At 44.6% G+C, this 25338-nt stretch overlaps 1 protein-coding gene across 1 annotated transcript in view; it reads left to right on the top strand.

Moving 5' to 3' along the window:
- Positions 1 to 4309: 4309 nt before the first annotated feature.
- LOC146865348 (3',5'-cyclic-AMP phosphodiesterase 4D) overlaps positions 4310 to 25338 on the top strand; it is a 1349871-nt gene continuing 1328842 nt past the window's right edge. The window contains exon 1 of the mRNA XM_085631472.1: positions 4310 to 5700. Within this exon, the coding sequence (XP_085487598.1) occupies positions 5633 to 5700 (68 nt within the window). The 5' untranslated portion in view covers positions 4310 to 5632. The remainder of the gene's footprint in view (positions 5701 to 25338) is intronic.

Below are 25338 nucleotides of genomic sequence, written 5' to 3'. Positions count from 1 at the left end.
AGCTTTGTGAGTCATGCAAGCGATTTTTAGTTGAATCCATGCTTCATACAGGAGCCAGTTTAAGGATTTCAGGTCAGGAGAGATGTGATTATTTCTTTTTGTTCTGGTGATGAGTCTGGCCGCCGCGTTAAGGGAAGCCCAAAGGGGGGCCAGCTTGTATCGGGAAAGGCCACTGAGCGTGGCACTTCCGTAGTCAAGCCTCTGGAGGACTAGGGCTTGGACCGCCAATTTAAGATCTTCCTGGGGGAGGAAGGGTTTCAGTTTTCTTAGAATGCTCATCTGGTAGTTTGCTCCTTTGGTGGTGTTGCTGATATGTTTCTGCATGTGCAGATGTTTTTCTAGTATAATTCCCAGAGATCTCGCAGAGTCTTCAAAATAAGGAGTACAGTTGAGAGCAGTTAGATTTTTTCATCAGACCACAACATTGTACCGAATCAGCTCTTCTGGTGGTCACCGAGGAGCTCAAAAATACATTGGATCAGGGGGAATCAGCCGCAATCATGCTTCTGGATTTAAGGGCATCTTTTTACACCGTAGACCACTCAATTATGGTACAAATGTTGAGGCAAGTTGGCATTCAGGGCAAAGCTCTCCAGTGGTTTACCTCCTTCCTGAGCGAAAGAACATTTAAGCTCATGGAATCCACCCGTCTTTCTGATACAATACCAGTATCATGCGGAGTGCCACAGGGCTCGTCTCTCAGCCCCACATTGTTTAACGTATAGCTGCACCCATTGACAAAAATCGTTCAGGAGTTTGGGCTGTCGATCGTGTCCTATGCGGATGACTCACAGCTGGTGGTAACGTGGCGGAGAGACCAAACTCAAATCACCTTCGATTAGTACCCTGTTTGGAAAAGGTGTCTAATTGGATGGCCAACAGTTGCCTAAAATTAAATGGCGACAAAACTGATCTAATGTTCCTGGAGAATAATCACTGGCCCAGGACTATGATTAGCTGGTCAGATGATTGTGTAAATGTTCCTGTCCCCAAACTCTTAATAAAGAATCTGGATTTGTGGCTGGATAATACACTATCGATGGAAATAGAAGCAAAAATATTAGCAGCAACCTGAGGGCTTATCCCAGAACAGGCATGAAGAACAGTGATCCAGGCCCTTGTGGTTTCTCGTCTGGACTATGGCAACTCTTTGTGTCTGGGTTCAACAAAATATGTTATAGACTGCAGGTGGTGCAGGATGTGGTAGAATCAGTAAAGACCTCCCTAAAACACCTTCACTGGATGCCCGTCGTAGCCAGGATTAAATTTAAATCCCTCTGCCTGGCTCACAAAGCAATGAATGGCAGGGGCCCAGCTATACTCAGAGAACTCTTTTCACCATATGTACCAAAGAGGTACCTCAGGTCAAAGCAAGACCGCCTCATAGGAATGCTGAGGATCAAGAGATCAAAATGAGGAGGCAGGTCATGCTCATTCCTGGCCCCGGAGTTGTGGAATTCCAAGCCCAGGCAACTGAGATTGCTAGAAGAAGAATCCAGTTTCAGGAAAAAACTCAAGGCATGGCTCTTCCCATGATGATTACCCAGCCTGTACCATTGCCTGCATCTCTCTCTCTTCCAGCGCTGGGAAGCCCTTTGGCGGCCATCCGCTTTATAAAACCACCAAACATAAACAACCGAAGCGTTTAGAAATACCCCATTCAGTTATTCCCAGTTCCAAACAGGGCCGGCGCTAGGCATGGCCAGTGTGGGCAGCTGCCCAGGGCCCCGCGCCAGCTCGCAGCCATGGGGCCTCGCACCACTAAAGACATCAGAAGTTCCGAGGCCCAGGGGGCCACCTGAGAGTTTATATTTTTCTTTTTTATGTCAATCTCCCCTGCTGGCCCGTCTGCATCTGCATGTTGACAACAATCAGACAGGTAATTTGAGTGCTCTTGCCTGTGAAGTGGCCCTGCCCCTGTATGAATAAAAGACAGAATATCCTGCAGGGGCACAGCAAAGGATAGAGTGGCGATGGCGGCGCATCACAATGGAAACTGCTCACCAAGGACACGTGGAAAGGGTGCAGGGAGGCGAATAAAAGGGGCAAGACAAATAGAATACAGTGGGGGAAGCAGATAGGTGTGTGCGCGGCATTGAGACAAGAGGTGCACGCAGAGGAGCAGAATCGGCATGCAAAAGTGGATGGAGCAGGGTTTAAAGTCTGCTGTGTCACTCAAGTCTTAGACCCGGTAGTAAATTGAAAAGGGGCCCTATATTCATGTCCTTAACTTTGCCTGCAAAAACATTGATCCAGTGTCTGCACAATGAATGCAATTTCTGAAAAGCAGGTGAGGGAACGGGCCTGCTCTCCATTTTTGCCCTCACCCTCAGAGGGAAAAAATAAATCTTAACTCTGCAGCAGTGCCACCCTTCGCTACCTTTAATGCAACTTCAGTGAGACTCGTTATAGTTCTTTCACAGTCTTATGTCAGAACTGGAGCATTTTCAATATTATATACAAGGAAGCTGTAGATGCTGCTTATTCGTCTATTACAACTAATAACCACTGACAAAGTCAATAGTACTGGCTCGGTCTAGGTGCAATTTTACTTGTTGTAATATTTATCTGAGGCAATGACAAATGTTTCATCCCACTTAAAACCCTGCTCTCAGGTCATTATGTGGGCCATTTGTTTGGCTAGTTGTCGATCTGCTTCATGGTCAGGTGAGCCGGTTTTTACTGTTTATTTTTATGATAATAAAGCAAACTCAAATCTGTGCAGTTTTTCATACCTTAAAAAACACGTATACAGCATGTCTTTACAAGTTTAAAACTGCCTTAGTTTGCAAACATGGGACACTTTTCTAGCTAACTAACTCCCTAATGGGGGACCCTTTTATTTTGGTACAAAGGACCTTTGAATTGCTGGAATAGTCAACTTTCGGTTTCCCACTACTACATTTGGTGTTAAATTGGTACTAATTGGGTGCAACCAGTGCCCAAACAGTGTTACCAAGTTTAAAAAAATGAAGTAATACTATTTCAAATTGTGCCAGGTTATGCCACATAATTTAATCACCCTGCCACATAATTTAACCCTCTCCTGCCACATAATTCCAGTGGTCCTGCCTTTAGGGTAATCCATGCAGTAATTTTGTTCCTGTTTATATTTCCCATGCTTTACTGAATCTTGCATTCACCAACAGTGCTAGCTATTTCCAGCATGTGTGATTGTGTGTTTTATTTCACAGCATATTACTCTTGGATGATGCACCCTTTGTACTGAGTCGCATCCAGGTGTTTATAACAGGCTACAGTTGAGCACCCTGGAGTTGAGGCTGCAGGCAGTACAACTTTTACACTGTGCCTGTCTGTGGGTCAAAAAGGTTTTCAGATTACTTGACCATTCAAAATATGGCCTCTCTGCAGAGCACAAAGAGCAATGGTCCTGCATTGCAGTTGTGATTCTATGCAAGTGTGTGTGAAGGAGCCACTTATTGGTCAAAACAACAAGGTGAAAGTAAAATAATGTATTGTAGTTACTCATTTAGCTTAAACTGCTAACAACCATTGACAAAACCCAGTCGCGGCCGGCATGAGTCGGCCGTGGCTGCGTTTTGTCAATGGTTGTTAGCTGTTAACTGTGGGGGGTAATTTAAAGGAAAAAAAATAACTTTATTAGCCGGCCCTATCCGATCCCACGTCGTATCTGCTTAGGGGCCTCACATGTTCCTATTCTGCCTGGGGCCCCACATATCCTAGGACCGTCCCTGGTTCAAAAGGCCCTTTACTGGCACATGTGGACATTGTGCAAGAGGTCTGGGGTCTCTCCTAACCAGTGCTGACAACAGGCACTGCACACATTCGGCATCGTAGCATGGGCAGACGCCACCTGCTTCCCTCTGGTGTTCATAGGGATGCCCTTCAGAGCCCCTCAGTGGCTCAAATAGTGCCTATGACGTTTTTCATCCAAAATGTCAACAGCGGTGCTGGGGCTCATTCAGGGTGTTGTGCAAGAATCCAGTGAGGAGTCGGAAACGCACCGTGGCACGCGCGCACTTATAAACTGCACGGCTGTATCTCGACACTCCCTGCTCAAACATCCACGTTTATGGCATCTATGAAGACAGTTGAAAGTGCAGCTCGTTTACAGGCTGGAGCATTTTACGTCTAACTAAAAGTAACAGCATGCAATTGTGGGGAATTATTTCCATTACGACAAATCTATAGACAGATGATTCTGTTACGCGTGCAGTTTTATTCAGAAAAAGGTGACCCAGAAAGGTGGGTGGAATCCACTACCTTTCAGTAGCTTTTTTTTTTTATGATCCCCGTGCTGCCCCGCCCCTCCCCGTGATTTCACCCTGACTGCACTTGGCGGATTCCGAGACGAAGATTCGCTGTGACAGGTTTCCCTTTTACCCATTCCGTGGTCTCCGTCTCGCCGTCCCCTGGCTGGAGTTGAGGGTGGTGTGCTTCTGCGCAGGGGGAACCCACCTAGAGGGGCCCCGTGACGCGCGCACATCCTCTGTCAGGCAGCCTTCACTGCCGGCTGGGAGCCGAGCCTGCTGCAGAGCGCCAGAGTTCAGTGCCACCCAGGCTGCCCGCGTCCCGGCCGAGCGCCGCCACCAGCCCGGTGACAGCGGAGGCGTGGCGCAGGACGCTCCCGGGACGCAGGGGGCCGTGCCGACACCCCCGCGCAGGAGGGGTGAGGGGCTGCCTGAGGTGTGCACCGCCTGCGCGTCACTGTCCGCCTGATCCGCGAGCCCGGCTCTGACAGCTATCAATGAACCTTGCAGGCAAGGAAAGGCGCGTCGCCGCAGGGACGGATAGCATTTTCCTGGAATATGTGTTTTTTCTCTGGGTTTTGGTTTTATTTCATGCATTTGTTCGCGTCTATCGTGCCCCTGACACACGTTGCTCCTAAAATTCTGCGCATCTCTTGCAGCACTGCAAATCAATTGAGGAGTGATGTTATCTAAAGGTCGCCTTACTATGGGGTTATCTGACAGCGGCGACTTCACATATGACACACGCTCAGATGTGCTCCACGCGGGCGTTCCTGCCTTCCCACGCCATCCACCGTGGGGAAATGTTGAGTGGTGACGGGTTCCAACGCCAGAATGGAACTGGCTTCCATTGAACCTGCAGTTGGACAGGAGCTCGCGCCTTGCACGCGGATTTACGCCCGGCTGTCATCAGATGAGTAATATGTGCCTCCGAAAGAGGAGAGGAAGCCTTCCTTCACTTCTGGGTTGCAAGGACAAGCAGCATGAAGCCGCACCGTTTCCAAAGAACGCGTCTCTAGCACGGATGGCGAAAAACTCAGACTGGCTAGCCTGGTCCCACGGAACAAAACGCTGCGTGCAAAGGTGCTTTCATTTTAAGTAAAGACAAACTGGGGGGTTTACGTCGAGCCAACTTTTGCCTTCCCCCGGGGTGTCGGATACTGACCGGGCTTTGGTGTATTGGCCAGCGTTGTGGTTTACAGTTTCAGGCACTCATGGGTGGACATATGCTTGAAACATCCCCTCGCAGTTCTTGGATTACGCCCTGGGCGCTATGTTTGTGGAAGGCGCTACTTCGGGCAATAACCCAGCCTTTTAGGTGCCCTTGCGGCCTTTTACGAGATTCATATGTGACCATCCCGGAGGATGCTACCATGTGAGCACGCGAAGAGACTGTGCTGATGCTGCGAGCGCTGTCAAAAATGATGCACCTGAATAATTACCCCTTCAGGAGGCATTCGTGGATATGGTGAGTAGTCAATAGCCCCTCCCCTGTGAGTGGAACCAGAAGTGCTGGGGCTGCAAGATGCTGTGACCGCATTCAGAGGCTGGGGGATTCCTTGAGACTGGTGGTGAATACCGTCAGAGGCACTGCAGTGGGTGACGCTTCAGCACCTGTGTATGCGCAGCAACACCGAGCCAGGCCCGCGCTTCCCACCGCCCTGGGGAAAGGAGGGGAGGGTCTGGCTGGTGTTTTTCTGGCTGCCTTGAAGATATTATTGAAACTGAACGACAATGAAATGTAATCATATTTAACATAGGTAGAAAGGATGTGTCCAACTGCCTCTGTGTTACAGAACAATGTGTCCTCGGTGTCCAGCTCAGCGTGTTTGTGAAGTAGCCCACCCATGTAGGCCTCAGAATATTAAAGTAAACCGTAGTGTGTGTGTGGTCTCTGCTGCGGCTTTTGTCCCTCTGTTAGTGTGTCATGTGTAGCCCACAGCTAGACTGCCCTACCTGCACACGTTCATGGCGTTAAAATGACATTAATAGCCTTAACGAGGAGCCTGTTTACTCCCCCCTCGTTGTTTAGTCTTGGCAGAGCACCTGTTCGCAGCCAGTCCTCTCTAACGCCTTGTGAGTGATTCGAGCACATATAGAAGCGCGCGTGGCACTGCGCAAATTGGAATTCTCAGTGGAACCGTTCAGGACAGTCGATAATTAGTTTCAGTCAGCATGTAAGAACGTACCATTACTCAAGCTCATGGGTGCACGCTGGTGTTCCTTTAAGGATTCAAGCAAGGTCGTTTGCTATTAGAAAATATTATGGTTTGTATGGTTTCCTCAGGAAATGTTGCATTTGCCATTTGTAATGGATTATTCAAAGCTTCAAAGAACCAAAAAGATAGATACATTGTAGAACCAAATTACTGTGGAATTAATAGTCACCCAGTAGGTCGTAATGCCCAGCCCCCTGCTGTGCAATCATTATGCTAATGCACTCATTAATTTGTCAAGGTTATGTCTGAAGGATGGTAGCCACGAGCTTCCAACCACATTCGGAGGTGGCTTCCTTCTAGAAACCGATGGTACTCATAGAAGGATCTCATGTTTTATCATATAGAGCCAGAGCAACAATTGGATGAATGTGTGCTTCCTTACTTACCTCAAATAGATACAAAACCTCAATCGCTGTATGAATGTGTGCTACTGTCTTTACCTCATATAGCTACAATATATCACCTGTAATATGAATGCATGCTTCCTCCCTTACCTCCTATAGATACAAAACATCACACGTTGTATGAATGTGCTTCCTTACTTACCTCAAATAGATACAAAACAACACCCCTTGTATGAACGTCTGCTTCCTTCCTTACCTCACAAGGATACAAAACATCACCCGTTGTATGAACACATGCTTACTTATGTATCTAACATAAATACAAAACACCAGCCTTTGTTTGAATGTGTTCTTCCTTACTTACCTCAAATAGATACAAAAACATCATACGTTGTATGAATGCGTGCTTCCTTACTTACCTCAAATAGATACAAAACCTCAATCGCTGTATGAATGTGTGCTACTGTCTTTACCTCATATAGCTACAATATATCACCTGGAGTATGAATGCATGCTACCTCCCTTACCTACTGTAGATACAAAACATCACCCGTTGTATGAATGTGTGCTTCCTTACTTACCTCAAATAGATACAAAACATCACCCGTTGTATGAACACGTGCTTACTTATGTATCTCACATAAATATAAAAGACCAGCCTTTGTATGAATGATTGCTTCCTTACTTACCTCAAATAGATACAACACGTCACCTGTTGTATGAATGCAGGCTTCCTTCCTTACCTCATATAAATACATCACCCATTGTATGAATGCTTACCTACTTTCTTACCTCATATAGATACAAAACATCAGACGCTGTATGAATGCTTACCTCCTTTCTTACCTCATATAGATACAAAACATCACCTGTTGTATGAATGTGTGCTAATTTACTTATCTCACATAAATACTAAACACTAGCCTGTGTATGAACGTGTGCCTCCTTCCAAAAATCACCCTTCATATGAATGTGTGCTTACTTATGTATCTCACATAAATAGACATCAGCCATTGTATGGATGTGTGCTTCCTTACTTGCCTGATATAAATATAAAACTTTACCAGTCATATGAATGTGTGTTACTTTACTTACCTTACACAGATGCAAAATATCACCTGGTGTGTGAATGTGTGCTACGGTACAGATCTCACATGGATACAAAACATCACCCTTTGTATGAGCGTGTGCTACCTTACTTACCTCATATAAATAAAAATGTCACCCCTTGTATGAATGAGTGCTACGTTACTTACCTCACTATATACTAATTATCACATGTTGTGTGACTGTCGGTCATGTTACTTAACTCATATAAAAATCACTTGTTGTATGAATATGTACGCCCCTACTTACCTTATATAGATTCAAAACATCATCTGTTGTATGCATGCGGACGCCAAAAGGTTTCTCTTTGCACTGATGACATTTTATCATTGTGTTATAATTGTTTGTTTTAACATTGGGCCGCAAAGGAGCAGTACAGACCACTAAGACTCGCTAAATGTGTGAAAAAGGCCGCTTTGTTGAAGACAGGTGCACCTCACAAAACATTACCCTTGGCCTTTGCCTTACAAAACTACACCTCACTATACATTGATTCACCTACATATCCTCCTCCCCCACCACTAAGGTTTCCCCACCCTTCTCCTTTCTTTGCAACTATTTTAAAAAAACAACACTGTCATTAACTGTTGAACTTTAACCCTGTAACCTTTTTTTCTACTTCTCTAAAGATCTACATGACTAAGTATCTCCCATCTTAACCTTATTGCCTGCTCCAGGAGTAACGTGTTCCCAACCATAAAGTAAACTGTAAACATATAAAAAACTAGCTACCAGATGCCATGCATCTGCTTCAAGCAACAACCCAATACATTGCCTTCCCCAGTGCACCTATTATCAACAAAACCTGTAAATTAACTCATACTAAACAAGAAAAACCTCTTCCACAGGGTGGGAGGGAGGGAATTTTCCTAAACCCTTCTCCCTCTAGCCCCACTGCCTGACATGTCACCATACCAAAAATGTTGACAAAGCCTACAAAATGGCCCATTAAAAAAACCCCGCCCACCAGCCCAAAAACAAAGCCCAAAAAGAGCCCATTGGGCTCGGGCTGCACCAAGCGGCCCCAAAACCCCAGGATGCAAGCCTACCTTGCCTTTTGGTCGCCACCCCCAAAGTCCCGTTGGCAGCTAAATTGTTTGGGAGCTTTTAACTTGAATCACCATTACTTTTTGATAAATTTTGCGACTTGATTGTTTGCTTTGAATTTCAATTTGAAGAGCTGGAGGGTGGAAGGAGCAGCTAATCACACGAGGCACTCACAGGCTAACTGCTTAGCCATTCCTCCCTGTCAGGAACATTTGGAGGTGCCATCTTGAACGCAGTGCATGCGCCAGTCTTTTACGAACGTCGGGCCATATGCCTATAAAGAGAGGCGCAGCGCGGACGCATGCAGCGGGCATGCCGCTGGTGCACCAAGGGCATCCCTGTCTGCGTCCGTCAGCATCCCGGAAGCGGCCACCGCCACCACGCTGCCGGTTTATAGCTAACTAACTAATAAATAATTTGGTATATAGCAGTACCACCCTACGTAATCTCTCTTCAGAGTTTAATTGTCCCTGTAGATTTCCTGCCAGCGGGGGAAAGGACGTACTTCAGTGTCCACAATATAACTGGACTACACTGCCTCCAGGGGAGAGGAAACCTTACATTAGCAATCAAAACACCATCTCCAAAACCAAAAAGTTCTTGGCGGTTTTGCTGAATGTCCGCTCGCTACTGAAGCATGATATGCAGGTTTTTGAATTGCTGGAAGATAGTAAACAAAACTTACTTTTTTAACAGAAACATGGCTCACAGACTCCTTCAACCCCAATATCCTACTGCTATCCCACAGGGCTACAAAATCCTTAGGAAAGATAGACCAATAGGTAGAGGGGGACGAGTGACCATTATTTATAAAGCTAAGTTTAACTGTGTTCAAATTAACCATGGGAACTTGGAGCTGAGTATTTGGAATTCTGCTGCTCTATATCGCCCGACAGCCATTGGCCCGAGTCATCCTCCTGGCTCACCCAGTTCCTTTTTGAAATCTTTAAATGACAACCTATCCTCCTGGTCCCTCGAATATGCCCACTTTCTAGCATTGGGAGATTTTAATGTCCGTCTGGAAGAGCCAGTGAAATCAGAGGCTAAATCCCTCCTAGACACATTATCAGCCTTAGGCCTGCCCCCTATGTGTTTAAACCCACTCATCAGGCAGGCCACGTCTTGGATCACATCTTTTGTACTAGTATGCTTAAACTAGATGACCCACTGCCACTAACCTGGTCAAACTCTGCCTAGTAAGCTTTCACTGGCCGCACCGCTCCAAATAAACCTTCCCCCCTTGTGAAGCAAAAGCCTTGACGAGGACCTTACATAAAATTCCGCCTACTGACCTGAGTGCTGAGTCCCTGTCGGCCATTAGTGGTTTAAAGTCGGGTTCCCCTGGTGATCCATGCCCTCCCCGGCTTATGGTCGAGGTAGTGCAAGCCATAAACCCAGTGCTTAATAAAGTTCTAAACACTTTGCTTGTATCAGGATTCTTGCCTCATACATGGAAACGTGCTAAAATTCTTCCTCTACTTAAAAAGCCCTCTGCTGAGCCGAAGGTTCCGGCCAACTATAGACCTATTTTTCTTCTTCCTGCCTTTTCGAAAGTGTTAGAAAAATATGTCAACTTAATAATATCATGTTATCTGGAAAGCAACAATATACTGCCCCCAGTCAATCCGGCTATCCACCAAATTTTAGCACAGAAACAGCCTTGCTAGAGGCAACCAATTGTATCCAGGAGAAGCTGGATGGCGGGGTCAAGGTTGTCCTGGTCATGTTGGATCTCTCGGCAACATTCGATACCATCCCCCATGATAGACTTTTAAAACGCCTCTGCAACATTGGTATTGGAGGAATGGCATTAAATTGGCTGACCTCCTTTCTCCACAATAGGAGCCAAGATTTATGGATCCCTCCTTTAGCCTCCCCCTATTCAGAATACTAAGGTCGGTGTTCCCCAGGGCTCAGCATGAAGCCCTGCGGTGTTTAATGTCTACATGGCTCCCTTGGCCACTTTGGTGCCAAAGTGATATTGTACACAGATGACACGCAGCTTTTTTTGCTCGTAACAAAGGGGTGGAATTTGATGGAGAAATTATTAAAACCTGTTTAGCTAATGTGTTCAACTGGCTAGCAAGCAACCAAATAAAATGCAACCCAGATAAGTCAGAGTTTATCTTTTTTGGCACCGTGCCCGCAGATATCTGGAGGTCATGGTGGCCTCAAGATGCCCCCCCCTCTCCCCGCCCAGCTACTCTGATGAATACAGTGAAAAACTTGGGGATCAAGGTAGATAGTGCTTCGTCCCTGCAACCGCAAATCCTAGCCGTGGTGGGCAACTGTTTTGGTCTCCTACGTGCATTGAGAAAGTTTCTGTCACTGCCCTCGGTGGAATCCAGGCAAACAGTGGTTCAGGCGCTGATCAACTTCAGACTAGATTATCTTTTGAACAGGCTGCAGGTGGTTCAGAATGCGGCCGCAAGATTGATTCTCAACCTTGCCCCTAGTACCCACATATCTCTTCATCTGAGATCACTTTACTGGCTCCCCGTGAGAAAGCGGATCCAGTTCAAGACACTGGTCCTGATGCATAAAGCGCTGCATGATAAGGGTGCAGCCTATCTTAGAATGAGGCTTTGCAGCTATTTGCCGGCCAGGACACTTCATTCAACTTGTGGCTAATTGGCCGCCATTCACAAGATCGGCCATTCCAGAACCGAGGGCAGATCCTTTGCGTATCTTGGATCTAAAGCCTGGAATCAACTTCCTCTGTCACTAAGGGTCAATCCGGATTTTTCAGTCTTCATAAAGAACTTAAAAACATGGCTGTTTGATATCTGAGGAAACTCTCACAGTTTTGGTCCACTGTGTAGAGAAAATGTTAGGTAGGGCCAAAACACTCCTTGAAGTAGCCGTGCGCTCTACAAATGAAGTTTCATTCATTCATGTGTGCTACCTTTCTTACCATAGATTGATACCAAGCATCACTTGTTGTACAAAGGTGTGCTACCTTACTCACCTCATATAAATAAAAAAAACACCTGTTTTATGAATATGTGCTTCCTTACTCACCTCAAGTTGTATTACTTAATTCATAAAAAAATAAGCTGTTGTATGAATGTGTAATGCCTTATTTGTGCTGCAAAGATACAAAACCTCTCCTGTTGTATTTATTTATTTATTTGAAAAGTTTTATAAAGTGCGAACACGACTCTTACGGGTATCAGAGCGCTGTACAGCTGTGGCAAAAGCACAAATAAAACACAATTGTTAAATCCCCATACTGTGAAACAGAGGGGGGAAACAATCAAGGTCAGGAGTTGGGGAGTTGGCCCGATCCGTACGTAAACAGACCAGAATACAATGAGTCGAAAAAACGTTGTAAAATAATGCATGTGTGCTGCCTTATTTACTTTACATAGAGACAAAACATCTCCTGTTGTGAGAATGTGTGTTATCTTATTTACCTCGCATAGAGACAAAACGTCTCCTGTTGTATGAATGTGTTCTGCCTTATTTACTTTACATAGATACAAAACATCTCCTGTTGTTTGAATGCTTGCTACCTTAATAACCTCACTTGGATACAAAACTTCTCCTGTTGTATGAATCTTTGCTACTTTATTTACTTTACAGAGATACAACACATCTCAGGTTGTGGGAATGTGTGCTGTCTTTTTTACCTTGCATAGATACAAAACTTCTCCTGTTGTATGAATGCGTGCTACTTTATTTACTTTGCATAGATACAAAACATCTCCTGTTGTCTTATTTACTTTGCATAGATACAAAACATCTACTGTTGTCTGAATGTGTGCTACCTTACTAACCTCACTTAGATACAAAACCTATCCTGTTGTATGAATATGTGCTACTTTCCTTAACACACCCTTTTTCATTTTATTTAGGGTTTTGTAAGGCGTGATCCTAGACCTAAAGTGTTTCGGAGTGCTATGTGAATCACACAGTAGTACAGCGAGGCAAAACAGAGTCCATTTCAAGCAGTTTACAAAACTTCTTTATAAACATTATAATTCATTGATTCCAAGCCTAATATTTCAATTCCGAAGTAATTTTCCAGTGTTCGTAAAAGGTTTGAATGTCTGCATTATTTCCTTGGAATGGAAAATATAGATGCGTACTCTGGCTTTGCGAAAAATCCATATACCAACTCAAGGTGTTTATATTCAGTTTTCAAATAAAAGGCATTTTTCTTTCTACTAAGAAAACACTGAAGAGTTTGATCTTAAATTCAATTGCAACCGCATCCAAATACAGATATTCAATTGTTTTTAAGACTAAAATAGCAGATATTTCTTTGAAAAATATGATAGATGTGAATTACATAATGATGTATGGAATCTTGCAGTGTTCCAGTATACACATTTACTTGGTAGAAATTCCTTTCAAGGCCTATTGGCTGCATTACTGTACCTGTGTTTATAGATGTTTTATGTACTCTGTCTCAGTCTCATTTTAAAGACTTAGGGCCATATGTAGGTAAATTACATTTACCGATTCTTAAATACCGAATTTTACCGATTCGGTATTTATGAATCGGTAAATGTAATGTAGGTAAATTATTACCGATTCGGTAAATGTCGGTATTTACCGATTCGGTAATGGCAACTGGCTTCCCATTCATTCCTATGGGCCTAAAGGCCCCTAGGAATGAATGGGAAGCCAGTTGCCATTACCGAATCGGTAAATACCGAATCGGTAATGGGGGAGGCATCATCATGGGTGGCAGGGTGTCACATTGACACCCTGTTGCACCCCTGATTCGTCCATGTGTGCACATGTGGCGCACATACATGCCTTAAGGGCATGTATGTCTGCCACATTGCACACTTCAAATTGCACTAAAATGCTTTTGTACAGGTATTCGTCATTTACCATCATCTTTTAGTTGGTGGTAAATAACGAATCCCCACACCAACGAGACACCCCCCCTACATATCATTTCAGGATTCGGTATTTACCGAATCGGTAAAATTACCGAATCCTGAAATATGCCCCCTACATAGCAAAAGCCTAAATACCGGTCGGTAACGGGATATTTACCGAAAATCGCCCGTTACCGACCGGTATTTGGCTTCCTACATATGGCCCTAAACATTTTCGGCTCTTTCACCATATCTTCGCGTACGAGATAAAGTCTTTACAATAGTTTTACTTTGATTTTCTGTTTTTTCACACATTTACGAAGGTCCCTTTTTCATTCACTATGCAGTGACTTAAACTGAATACAATAATGTTTAAAACACCACTTAAGATATCTTACTGTCACTATTGTTTTCACAAACTGTTTTATTACCCTCTTAATAATCTACAGTGATTACATTTGAGTTGTTTACATATATCTGGGCTATAAACCTACATTAGACATCAATGCTGAGCCTGAATCGCAGTTCACATTCCTCTGTGGCCTTGTTTTGGCCCCCGATGTGCTTCTCGAGTTTGCAAACTGAAAGGCTCTGCTCACGAACAACGGGGCTGAAGTTTCAAGGGCCCTGGTCTCCCCATCTGGTGCCTGCCCTGCCCCTGCTCATTTACTTTCTCACAACAAGACTCACAACCTGGATACTGGTGTCTGAGCTGCAAAAAATGCCCCACTGCTAGTGGTCAAGAAGATGACCTACTGGCGCTCAAAAACTCAGTTGCCGCATATTGACAGATTTACACCAAACGAGAAGAGGCTGTGAGGCTGTGGCCGCTGTCGCCATGTTAGATTTGGTTTCAAACTGTGCAGTGCCTTGTTCTCCATCCTTGCAAACTTCCTAGGAAGCCTTGAGTTGTAGCCGTGACCTTTGAGGCTTTCACCTACAACCTTCATATCTCCCAGGACCAGTCAACTCAAAACTTTCCAAGATGAAATTTGGTGAACATATTTCTGGTTAAAAGTGCTACATATTGTGGATGATACCTGCATTTCTTTGGGTGCCTTTTATGATGCACCAGTGTTGTAACTGGTGATGTCATACATAATCAGTGAGGTCATCAATTATGTCATTTCTTAAGTCATGAGCAGTGTATTATAGTAGTTATAAATTCCGAGTTAACCATAAATGGCAAATTTCTCTATTTTCATATTTTGGTTCATAACCACAATTTCGCTTAAACTCATGTTTTTGTTTAATTCCAACCCTTTTTTTTTTTTTTTTAGGAGACAACTAGAATTTACTTTATTTAATATTTTGAAGATTGGAATAAGACTTTGTCCATGTCCCACCCTGCAGATTCTAGACACAAGTTGAGGGCTTGTTCTGTGTGAGCAGTACCCATGTCAGCGGGACTGGTAAGGCATGGTCCCAAGCCATATGAAGCGGGTGCTGTGCCCAGGCAATGATTTTGACCATGCTCTGCGCCCAGGGCATGCAGGAAATTGATACCGGGCATGTCTAGTCGCAAACGCAAAGCCTCACCAGACCTGGGTCCCATACGGCAAGCATGGCCTTTAATCAGTTTCCGTAGACAAAAAAAAGGTCTATTACATTTCTAAACATTACACTTTTGTTTCATTATTCTTAACACAGTTTGTAGCAAATGGCTGTAAGGTGATATTTTTCAATAACATTTACAATTGTTTATTATGCGGGAAATTAGTCCCGTGACCACAGAATAGTGCCAACACTTGGCTTCACCCAGTGGCTATGCGCCTTGGGCTTTTCCCAAGCCTTGGAAGCAACTGTGGTATATTTTTCAGTTGTTATCAGACATAGGATATTGACATCAAATAATATAAAGATGAAAATATCCTGTGGTGTGTGGTCTGTTTCTGTCAGTGTTTTGTGCCCTGTGTCTGTGGCCAATAGGTTTCAAAGATCTGTGAACATGCACTGCACCTGGTTCTCTCGCTCACATTTTCCAACTGCACAGTGATGATTTTTATGGTATCTTCCTCCCGATCGCTTTCATGCTTGGATTTTTAAAAAAAGCGGTACAGAAGGGCCAGGTCTGGTCAATTTTTGATGAGGAATTAGATCAACTTCTGTTTCTCTTCTACAGTGAACATTCCCACCTTTCATAAACACGGTCAACGTCACTTTCCTCATTTCCTTCCAACAAATGAATGTATGTCAAGAACATTATTCTTTTCCTGTTATTTGTGGACAAATGGTTATCAGGTGCAGTATTGCCACTCCGAAATCAAGGTCCTTTGCGATGAGTACATTTTGCATGGTCCATGTACCATTCATCCTTCGTAAATGGTCAGTCTCAGCCAGATTATGCAAGCTGTTCGTGGCACAGTTGTTTAGGGCATGCGCTGCAAATGATACCATGTCCCTGGAAAACTGCCATGACAATAGTCTTACCTAAAGTGCAGGAGGTAGTTATATGTAGGCAATTGCCCCCTGTGTGTGCAACTGCCGATTTCTCCATTGTATTGCCTTGAAGCAGTGACTATGGACAGCACTCATTCACTTTGCAACCAGGGGCGGCTCCTCCACTAGGGCGGAGGAGCGTCGCTCCACTGCTTTCTCGCATTGCGAGATAGCCAAAACATAAAATGATAATAACTTTTGGTTATTACCATTTTATGTTTCTTTGCGCATTGCGGGTGAGCGGAGCTGCCTGGGCAGGGCAGGAGTGGTTTGCCCACTCATGTGTGCGCAAAGAATGTTTGGTCGGCCCTCTTGGGCAGCCCAAACCAGTCATGCGCACTCTGCTCTTCCCCTACAGCCCCTGGCTGGGGGGCGTCCTGACCAATCACAACACTCCACTGAAGACAACACTCCACTGAACAAAAGGTTTCCAGCGTGCTGATTCAGCGGTGACCTACCCCTTCTCTGCCACCCTTGGAGTGACACATTTGGTTAGTAATAAAGGCATTACCATCTGGCCCCGTACATAATGCCGAAGAACGTGCATGGAAAAACTGGAGCAAAAGGGGTATGGCAGCCACCTCGATGCCCAACAAACCTCATGTAATAAGTTGCACTATGACCTGGGAAACATTTTTAGCAGAGTTAGTGGGACCCTAAATAATTAGTGAACATAAGAAAATCTTTGGTGTATGGTCGCAGGCAACGGCGGACACAATGACCGCACTATCCCAAAGTGTACCCTTAGTATTAACGTCCGTAATATCTATGGGGAAGGTGTGCGTTAGCCACTTCCAGCACCTGCCGTTGTTGGGTGCTAGCTGCAGAGCAGAGAAATACTGAATTCGGGTTTTTGGAGTGGCGCACTACCAATGTATACACAAAGTTGTTATTCCCAATGAGTCGCAAAGTCTTTATAGTTAGTAAACCAATAATGTCTTTTATTGGAAAATGTTTGTCATTTTTAAGACGATTGTCAGCCAACGCGTTTCGTTCAGAGATGAACTTCTTCAGGGCATGTGCGAGTGTTATCTTGTGTGCACTGTAGCGTGTTGTTTGCCAGTCCGGGCCTCCTTGATAAGGGCTCGTAGTCTGGTAGATCAAAGAAAAGGCTGCTTGCTGCTCCGTCCGTCCAGCTAACAAAAAGTAAGCTTCCTTAGGGTTCAGACGCATTACATAATTACAGGCACCACGCATGACCTGCAGAACATTTTCCTCAAGTTGACCGAGATCTCCAGGAATAAATTTGCTTTGAAGCCGGATCTAATATTTTAAAATATGAATGGTGTGCATGCATTCTTTGTTTTTCATTTACAGACTTTATCTCATTTCATTCAATTATTTTTCAAAAGAAACCATTGCTCAGGATAATGACTCTTTAGGACATGATAGATTCAATTGTTACTATGTCCGTAATGCCTTTGAGCTTTTGTTTGTGTTTTACAAATTCTTCACTCACTCACACTAGGCCTGGATTGTTGGTTCTATAACTTTATCTTTTTCAAAATTGAATTCAGATGCCTAGTATTGTGAGGGCTGAGGTTCTGACAATAACATACCAGTCTGTGGGCTTGCGGAGACTCAAATCTGTGACCATATCGTCGAACACAGATCACTGGAATCAATCTGTTTTTCCACCGAGCCGCCAAACGGAGCTTGGACACAAATACAAATGACTCAATCCTAATTTAACCACCTCTGTGTCACCTTCCAGTGCTGAAAGGTGATTCAGGTGAGATAAAGTGCTCAACACTTAGGTGCTTATTTATGAGAGCACTGCGTCACTTTTGCACCATGGAGAGTGGTACATGTGTGACACAGGGCTCTCATAAAAATTTATGAAGTCACACAAAGCCGGGAGGCATTCCATTGGTGTTGCAGTGGATTTTCCTGCACAAGACCCATGGAATTTGACGCTGCCTCAGAATTAGAAAGTGATGTGAACCTGGGGAAGTGTCAAATCTGTATGCCTCCTGAGGTGAGGCATAGCGAGGAGAGATATGTTTATTTCTCCTTGTTTTTTCCTTTTTAGCTCTCGCCTGAGCCAGCGCTTTAGCGCTGCTCTCGCGAGAGCTTTTGTAAATGGGGGATCTGGAAGTGCAAACGAGTGCTTTCAGGCCTCCAAATACAGTGCATGTGCGCCGGGCGTGCGCACCATTTGGCAGCCTGCACACCATTTGCTTGCACGGCCGCTTTGATGTTTGATCGCGATCACTTTCACTTTCGTGGCCGCACGGCCGCTTGTTCCACATTAGTTTAACCTTCCAAAGCTCACCATCCATTTTAAGAACTGGCCTAGCTTTGTAGTCACAAAAAGTTGTCAGGTTTTCTTTCTAGTGAAGGTGCTTCGTTGTTTGACATCTGTCAAGCACTTACTGCTTTGCACTAAAGCCGATCAGAAACCCACTGAAATCCAACAGATCGCTATGGCTCTATGGTGGTAAGTGAGAGAGACTCACTTCAATGCTCCAACCTCGGGTAAATGAGCACAGTTATTCGCCTTTCTCTTGGACAGAACTGCCAAAACGTGATAGCAGCATCCGGTGCTGGACGGAAGTAACCTCCGGCTCTCCCACGAACAGAGCCATGTCAACCCGCTTGGCCCCGAGACGGTTTCGTTCCCAACAGCTACAAAGATACATCCCATTAACTTGTTTCACAAAATTAACCATGTGCCAAGCATTCCTGGCTAATACTGGTGCCTCCGTATTAAACATCGTGGCTATTAGAAATCATACCAATGCATCAAAACTCCTACCAGGCAACACCCACCACCCAAGACAACCGTATTAAGGTGCTGGCAAATTAGCCAGCAGGGCTTCCCAACACAAGCTCACTGCCCAACCAAATAAAGTAATAAAGCTCTCCTAAACTCCAAAATCAACAAAATTCGTTACCCTGCGCCACACGAAATATCCTGCTCCTTGCCGTAACCATAGTTTACCCCCTTCCCCCCATAAACATATCCGGGGCCGTCACTCACCTTGTCGGACAACTTCGTGTTGGGATTAGGCTAGCCTTCTTGGGACAAAAACTTTAGTCGGAAATCAAACCACAGCCGTGACAAGCTGCAACCACAATCAAGGCCCTAGCGGAAATTTGTATACAGAACGTGCTCAATTTAAAAGCGTGGCTGAGCTTGTACATTTATGTAGCACAGATGGACAGAATGCAAAGTCACACCGGGTCACAAAACTGGGTTCAATCCATCGTTTTTTGCTTAGAACGCCACCCTGGTTTGGACCAAGCCATATGCAAATCAGTCTTCACCAGGCTTTATGTGGGATATAAACTTCAGGGGGTGTGGGATTTCAATGGGGCGTGACCAATGCAGTCACGGACGTGGCTTAAAACACCCAAGCTAAAACAAGCATTTGCAATGCAATAGGTCTCGCATTGACGTGAGTTTGAGCTATTGGCATTGCACATAACAATGCCTTTTATTTTTGATTTCTTTTTAAAAACATAAATAAAAGGAATTGTTATTTACAATACCAATAGCTTAAACTCTCGTAACTGCGAGACCTATTGCATTGCAAATGCTTGACTGTTTTCTGTACTATCTGATCTGTTACTTTTTTTGATTATTTTGGAATCGATGTATACACTCATGATTTGTAGGTAGATTTATTTATCCTCTTTCATGGTGCTTTGTGATTGTACCCTTATGAATTTTATCTATATAAAAAAAATTTTACTTTCTTGAAAGAAGATATTCCAGTGTTCTTGATATTTTTTTCATTCATTGAGTGTTAAAACCTGACATATTCACAGATTGTTCAAGGGTTCAAGACCAACAGGGGTTGAACTTCCAAATAACTATGTATAACTCATATCAGAGTAAGAATTTCTAAACAAAATCCCTTGTAGGCACTTTTTACTTACTATTTATTTGACTGCCCAAGCCTCCAAGGGTATATTGAGTCTCCCCCACTTCCTTATTCTGCATTCTCCAAGGGAAGAGAAACTCATTTTAGGATTTTTTTTGGTATAGGAAGGTGCTCCTTCCTGCACAAAAACAATCTGTCCTGTAGCTGAGGCACCCTTGCACTGTGGTGCAAGGGTGCATACATTGCTGCCAAACTGGCAACAATGCCGCCAGAAAGGACAGGATTGCACTGTTTTGTTTTACTACTGTGCACTCCTGCACATTCACTTTGGCGTAGGGCAGTGGAGCAAGGCCAACATGCCATAAATGAAGCCCTTAATAAATGCACCATACCATCCTGCATTTAGGGCGGCTTGGATCAAAGGAATTGATGGCAAAACCCTTCCTTTTAGGATCTCAAAAAAGTGATTTGAGTTCAAATACGAATAGACCAATGTTTTGGAGACTGAGAATACTTGATAAGGTATGGCACACTCATGCAAGCTTGAAAGATTGTGTAAGCAGCCTGCCGAGAAGGTCTTACATGTTTTATTCCGATGTGCTGTGCTGTTCGGTCTATGCTTTTTTAAAGTTGCTTTGTCAGCCTTTTCTGTATATAGTTTATTATTAATTTTATGGCATGACACGGAGGCTAACATTATGCAAAACTCCTTTATTGCCACAGCTCAGCAGTAACAATGAAGAGAATATAGAACTTCAAACAAAGTTTCTTTATAGTATATAAAGCATGAGCACGCAGCCATCTTCCTTCTTTGTTGCTGCTGCTCACAAGATAAGTATCTCTCCTTATTCTCGAGTTTGCATGATGTTTTGTCTGCTTGCTTTTAGATATATATTCATGTGTATGTATTGCATAACTGGGTCCTATTGACCCTACCATACGTCTAAAATACTGTTTTTTTCGCATAATTGTGATTTTTTAAAATAAATCTACTACCTCCCTTAAGCTTATTCTGGGAGCCTCTCACGACTCCCATATAGGGCCCATATAGCCATGTAGCTCCAATACTCCCAATACCCCTGACGCCGTCTCCGGGACCCCGCCAAACACACAAGTCTAGTTGCGGATTTCAAGGTCTACCGACATTTGCGCACTTCAATCTCAGAAGCCGCACACCCATTGCCTAGCAACACGCCTCTACCACGAGCTATGGCAAACGGACTGCGGCCTCCACATGGCATGATTTAAAGACTCACCCGGTCTCTCTTGGCTTCCCTTTTCAAGCCTGGGGAAATGCCATACCGCAGCGGAAACCCGCTCGTTCCTCGGTTATAGCGCGGTGAGGGAAAAATTGAAACAATGGTTAATAAAGCACTGGATAGAGTTATGGACTCTCTTGATGAGATCATTAACAAGAAAATAGAGACTCTATCCAGAGCAATGCCCTCTACGAGCTACGCCCATACCCAGGAGAAAGAAGGGGCAGTGAAGGCCCCAAAGGGAGGAGCTGCCACTGAACACCCTAACAGTGCAAAAAAGGGAAAAACAGCTAATTCACGCTTTTCAGGCGGTGACAAGACTGATGCCTTGGGCATCTCAGAAGGGCAAAGAACAGGCCGGTAGCTCGCTATCCACATCGATAGGAATGAACTTTTGGAAGCAGAAATAGATCTCTCCTGCTCCTCTGAGTTTGACTCGGACACTGACGAGCTGGGGAGTAAGAATTTGGGAAGCTCAGAAGAGGCAAGTAAGGCCTCAGGATCAAAAAAGGCCATTACTGATCCATTCAGGGAAGATATGTTCGACCCCTTGTTAATCAAACACCCCCTATCCCCAGAATGGTTCCCTTCCCAACACGTAGCGGAGCACGTTAGTTTCTGGCTCAAAAGAGAGATTCCTCAGGAAGTCAGATCAAGATTGAGGTCTGAATGCCCATGGCCATCCCTTCCTGATAAAATTGCTATGACCCCTGAGCTTGACCCTAAGGTGGTTGCTTTCATTGCCAAGGGTGCAAAAGACCCTAGCAAGGGGGTAGACAAAGGGCTGAGATCGTGTCAAGACCATCTCTTGAACACAATTGGACCACTAACTAACATTTTTGAACTAGCTGAAAATGCCTACATTGATGGGACACTTAGTGACCCTAAAAAATTATGCGAATGGTTCCAAAGGACAATCTGCCTCCTTGGCAATGCTAATACTGCCATCTCTAACAAACGCAGAAAAGGCATTCTGCTCAAAATAGACCCAAAATTAATAGAGCTAGCTAATAAGGAAGGCGGACCCACTTCACAAGGACTCCTCTTCGGAGAAGAATTTATTCGTGATATGGCTAAATTTGTCGGGGCCTTTAGCTCGATTCAAAAATCGCAGCGTGACATCAAAAAAGTATTTTTTCCCGACAGAATTTTTGGTAGGGCCGGGCGAATGCGGGGTCGGTTTTCCGGCCGTGGACAATCATCCTCAAGACCCTTTCTGGGACGTGGCTCAAAGTTCCAGCAATCCTCTTTTTACGGAAGCCAATCTTTGTACCCACAAAGACAGAGGAGCCGTGGAAGAACATTTCGGGGCGAGAGGAAAATCAGAGGATTCTCCACAGGTAGGAACCTCAAAAGACCCTTCAGGTACCCCTATAAAGGTGGGAGGGAGACAAGCCCTTTTCTCTGGGAATTGGACATTGATAACACAAGACCCGTGGGTTCTAGATACTGTCAAGGGTTACAAAATAGAATTCACGGATATCCCCACTCAATTAAAGGGACCTCGAGAGAGAACCTTCTCTCAAGTACAGAGAAAACTGGTATCACAAGAAGTAAAGGATCTGTTAAAAAAAAGGGGGCTATAAAAGAGAGCTCGCAAACAGGTTTTGTAAGCAATATATTCCTTGTGGGAAAAAAAACAACGGACAGAGACCTGTCCTAAACTTAAAGGAGTTAAACGAATGGGTGACGTGCCACCACTTCAAGATGGAGGGGATACATCTCTTAAGGGACGTCTTGAGAAAGGGAGATTGGTTAACAAGTCTAGACTTAAAGGATGCGTATCTGACCATCCCGATTTGGCAACCACACAGGAAATTCCTTCAATTCATATGGGAGGGAAAACTTTGAGAGTTCTGCACCCTTCCCTTCAGTCCCTTGGTGCTTCACCATGGTCTTGCGTCCGGTGGTAGCATGGCTAAGGGAAAGGGGCATAAGGTTAATAATATATCTAAACAATATCCTTATTATGGGTCAGTCCAAAACAACAGTATCTCGTCATACAGATCTTACTATTACAGCATTTAGCCTTCGTAATAAATACATTTTTTTTTTGTATAGTACTCAATTTCTGGGCTTCATGGTCAACACTGTGACTGCAGAACTGAAACTACCAAGGGAAAAGATAAAGAAACTTCGAAAAGAACTCAGAAAGATGCTATCAATGGAAACTTTTCCCTAGAGGCTCTTAGCCAGGATCCTGGGCCTTCTTTCCTCAACCATCCAGGCAATTCTTCCGGGCCCTCTACAATACAGGGCCCTTCAGAGGCTGAAAGCGAAAACTCTCAGGTCAACTCTATCTTACTCACAAATGACATACTTAGACCAAGACTCGAGGAAAGAACTAATTTGGTGGCTAAAGAATGCGTACGCCTGGAATGGCAGAGACATCTTTGGGGAAGCGCCAGAATTGATGATAGAGTCAGATGCGAGCCTAGAAGGATGGGGTGCCACATGTGGTGGCTTATCAACAGGGGGTCGTTGGACACAACAAGAAAAGGAACTACGTATCAACTGCTTGAAACTACTAGCGGGTTCTTTTGCGGTTCGGAGCTTCACTCAGAATTCAATGAAATGTTGTATAATGCTCCGCATGGACAATGTCTCTGCAGTGAGATACGTCAACAAGATGGGGACCACACTCAAAGTGTCTTACGGAGTTAGTGAAGGGATTTTGGAGCTATTGTTTGAACAAGGGACTCTCTGTCACAGCAGAGCATATTCCTGGTTTAAACAATGGTGTAGCGGACTGGTTCTCCAGGAATGTCAAGTATTCCAGCAACTGGAAGCTAGACAGAGGAGTTTTCTTAATAATCCAAGAGAAATGAGGTCCCTTCGGGACTGATCTTTTCGTGGACAGGCTGAGCACACAGCTGAAGCACATCTTTAGCTAGAAGCCAGACCCTCAAGCAGCAGGGGTGGATGCCTTCCTTCAGGACTTGCAGGGCTTAAAGCCATATGCCTTCCCGCCGTTTGTTATGCTTCCATGTCTTCTGTTACATTCTCGTCGCTACTTGCAGAGCATGGTAGTGATAACCCCTCTTTGGAGGTTTCCAGTCATCTTGGAAATGACGATGGACTTTCCACTTCTAATACCACCTTGCAGGCAAGTACTTCTAGGTCCAGAGGGCGAATCACACCCTCTCATAGACCAAGGTCAAATGGTTCTGACGGCCTGGAAGAGTTCAGACGACAATGGCAAATCCCAGGGCTTTCTCAGGATGCTTTCCAACTCATATCCGAGCCTTGGGCATCTGGAACAAGGAAGGCATATCGATTGGCATGGAATAAATGGGTTCGTTGGTGTCTTCAACGACACTACGATCCCGTTTCAACTGATTTAGTTCACATAGTAAACTTCCTGTCAGAACTCTTTGCTTCTGGCCTTAGTTGCAGAACAATTAATGTCTATAGATCGGCAATAGCTGCGGGTCATTGCTTGGTTGAAGGTGTCTCGGTGGGACAAAGCCTTCTAACAAAGAAAATTATGAGGAGTGTGCGAGTTCTTAACCCTCCAACCCCTAAATATTCAGCCTTATGGGATGTAAGAAGCATTTTAGAAGTTATATCTTTTTGGGGAGATAATGTTAACCTCTCTCTTAAACGTGTTTCCTATAAGCTTACAATATTACTTTGCTTGGTTTCCTTTCGAGGAACCTCAGATGTTAAAGCATTAGATGTTACTAGCAGGGCTTACCAACCTGAGGTAGTGTTAGAAGGCGACCTCAGAGGGGCCCGGAGGGGGCCCTGACTGGCCTGAGACCAACCCTCGAGGTATCGTAGCCGGGCACTGGCGGGAGACTCCTCAGGGGAGGAATCTCGTATCTAGGATCGTACACTCGGCACCACACGACAAAGAGACACAACACCGAGAGTTCTTAAGAGCAAATCTTTATCAGATCGGAGTGGTAAGATCTTTATGATCCGCAAGGCAATATATATACAAGTGGAGCGTGGGCTCACAAAGTCTTGGAGGGGGGTTAGGGGGTAGCGGGACAGTCTTTGGGGGGAATGGATCAAATGCAG

Source organism: Triturus cristatus, chromosome 2_1 (genome assembly GCF_964204655.1).
Source record: "Triturus cristatus chromosome 2_1, aTriCri1.1, whole genome shotgun sequence".
Taxonomy (NCBI): Eukaryota; Metazoa; Chordata; class Amphibia; order Caudata; family Salamandridae; genus Triturus; species Triturus cristatus.
This window is presented reverse-complemented; position numbering and strand designations above follow the sequence as displayed.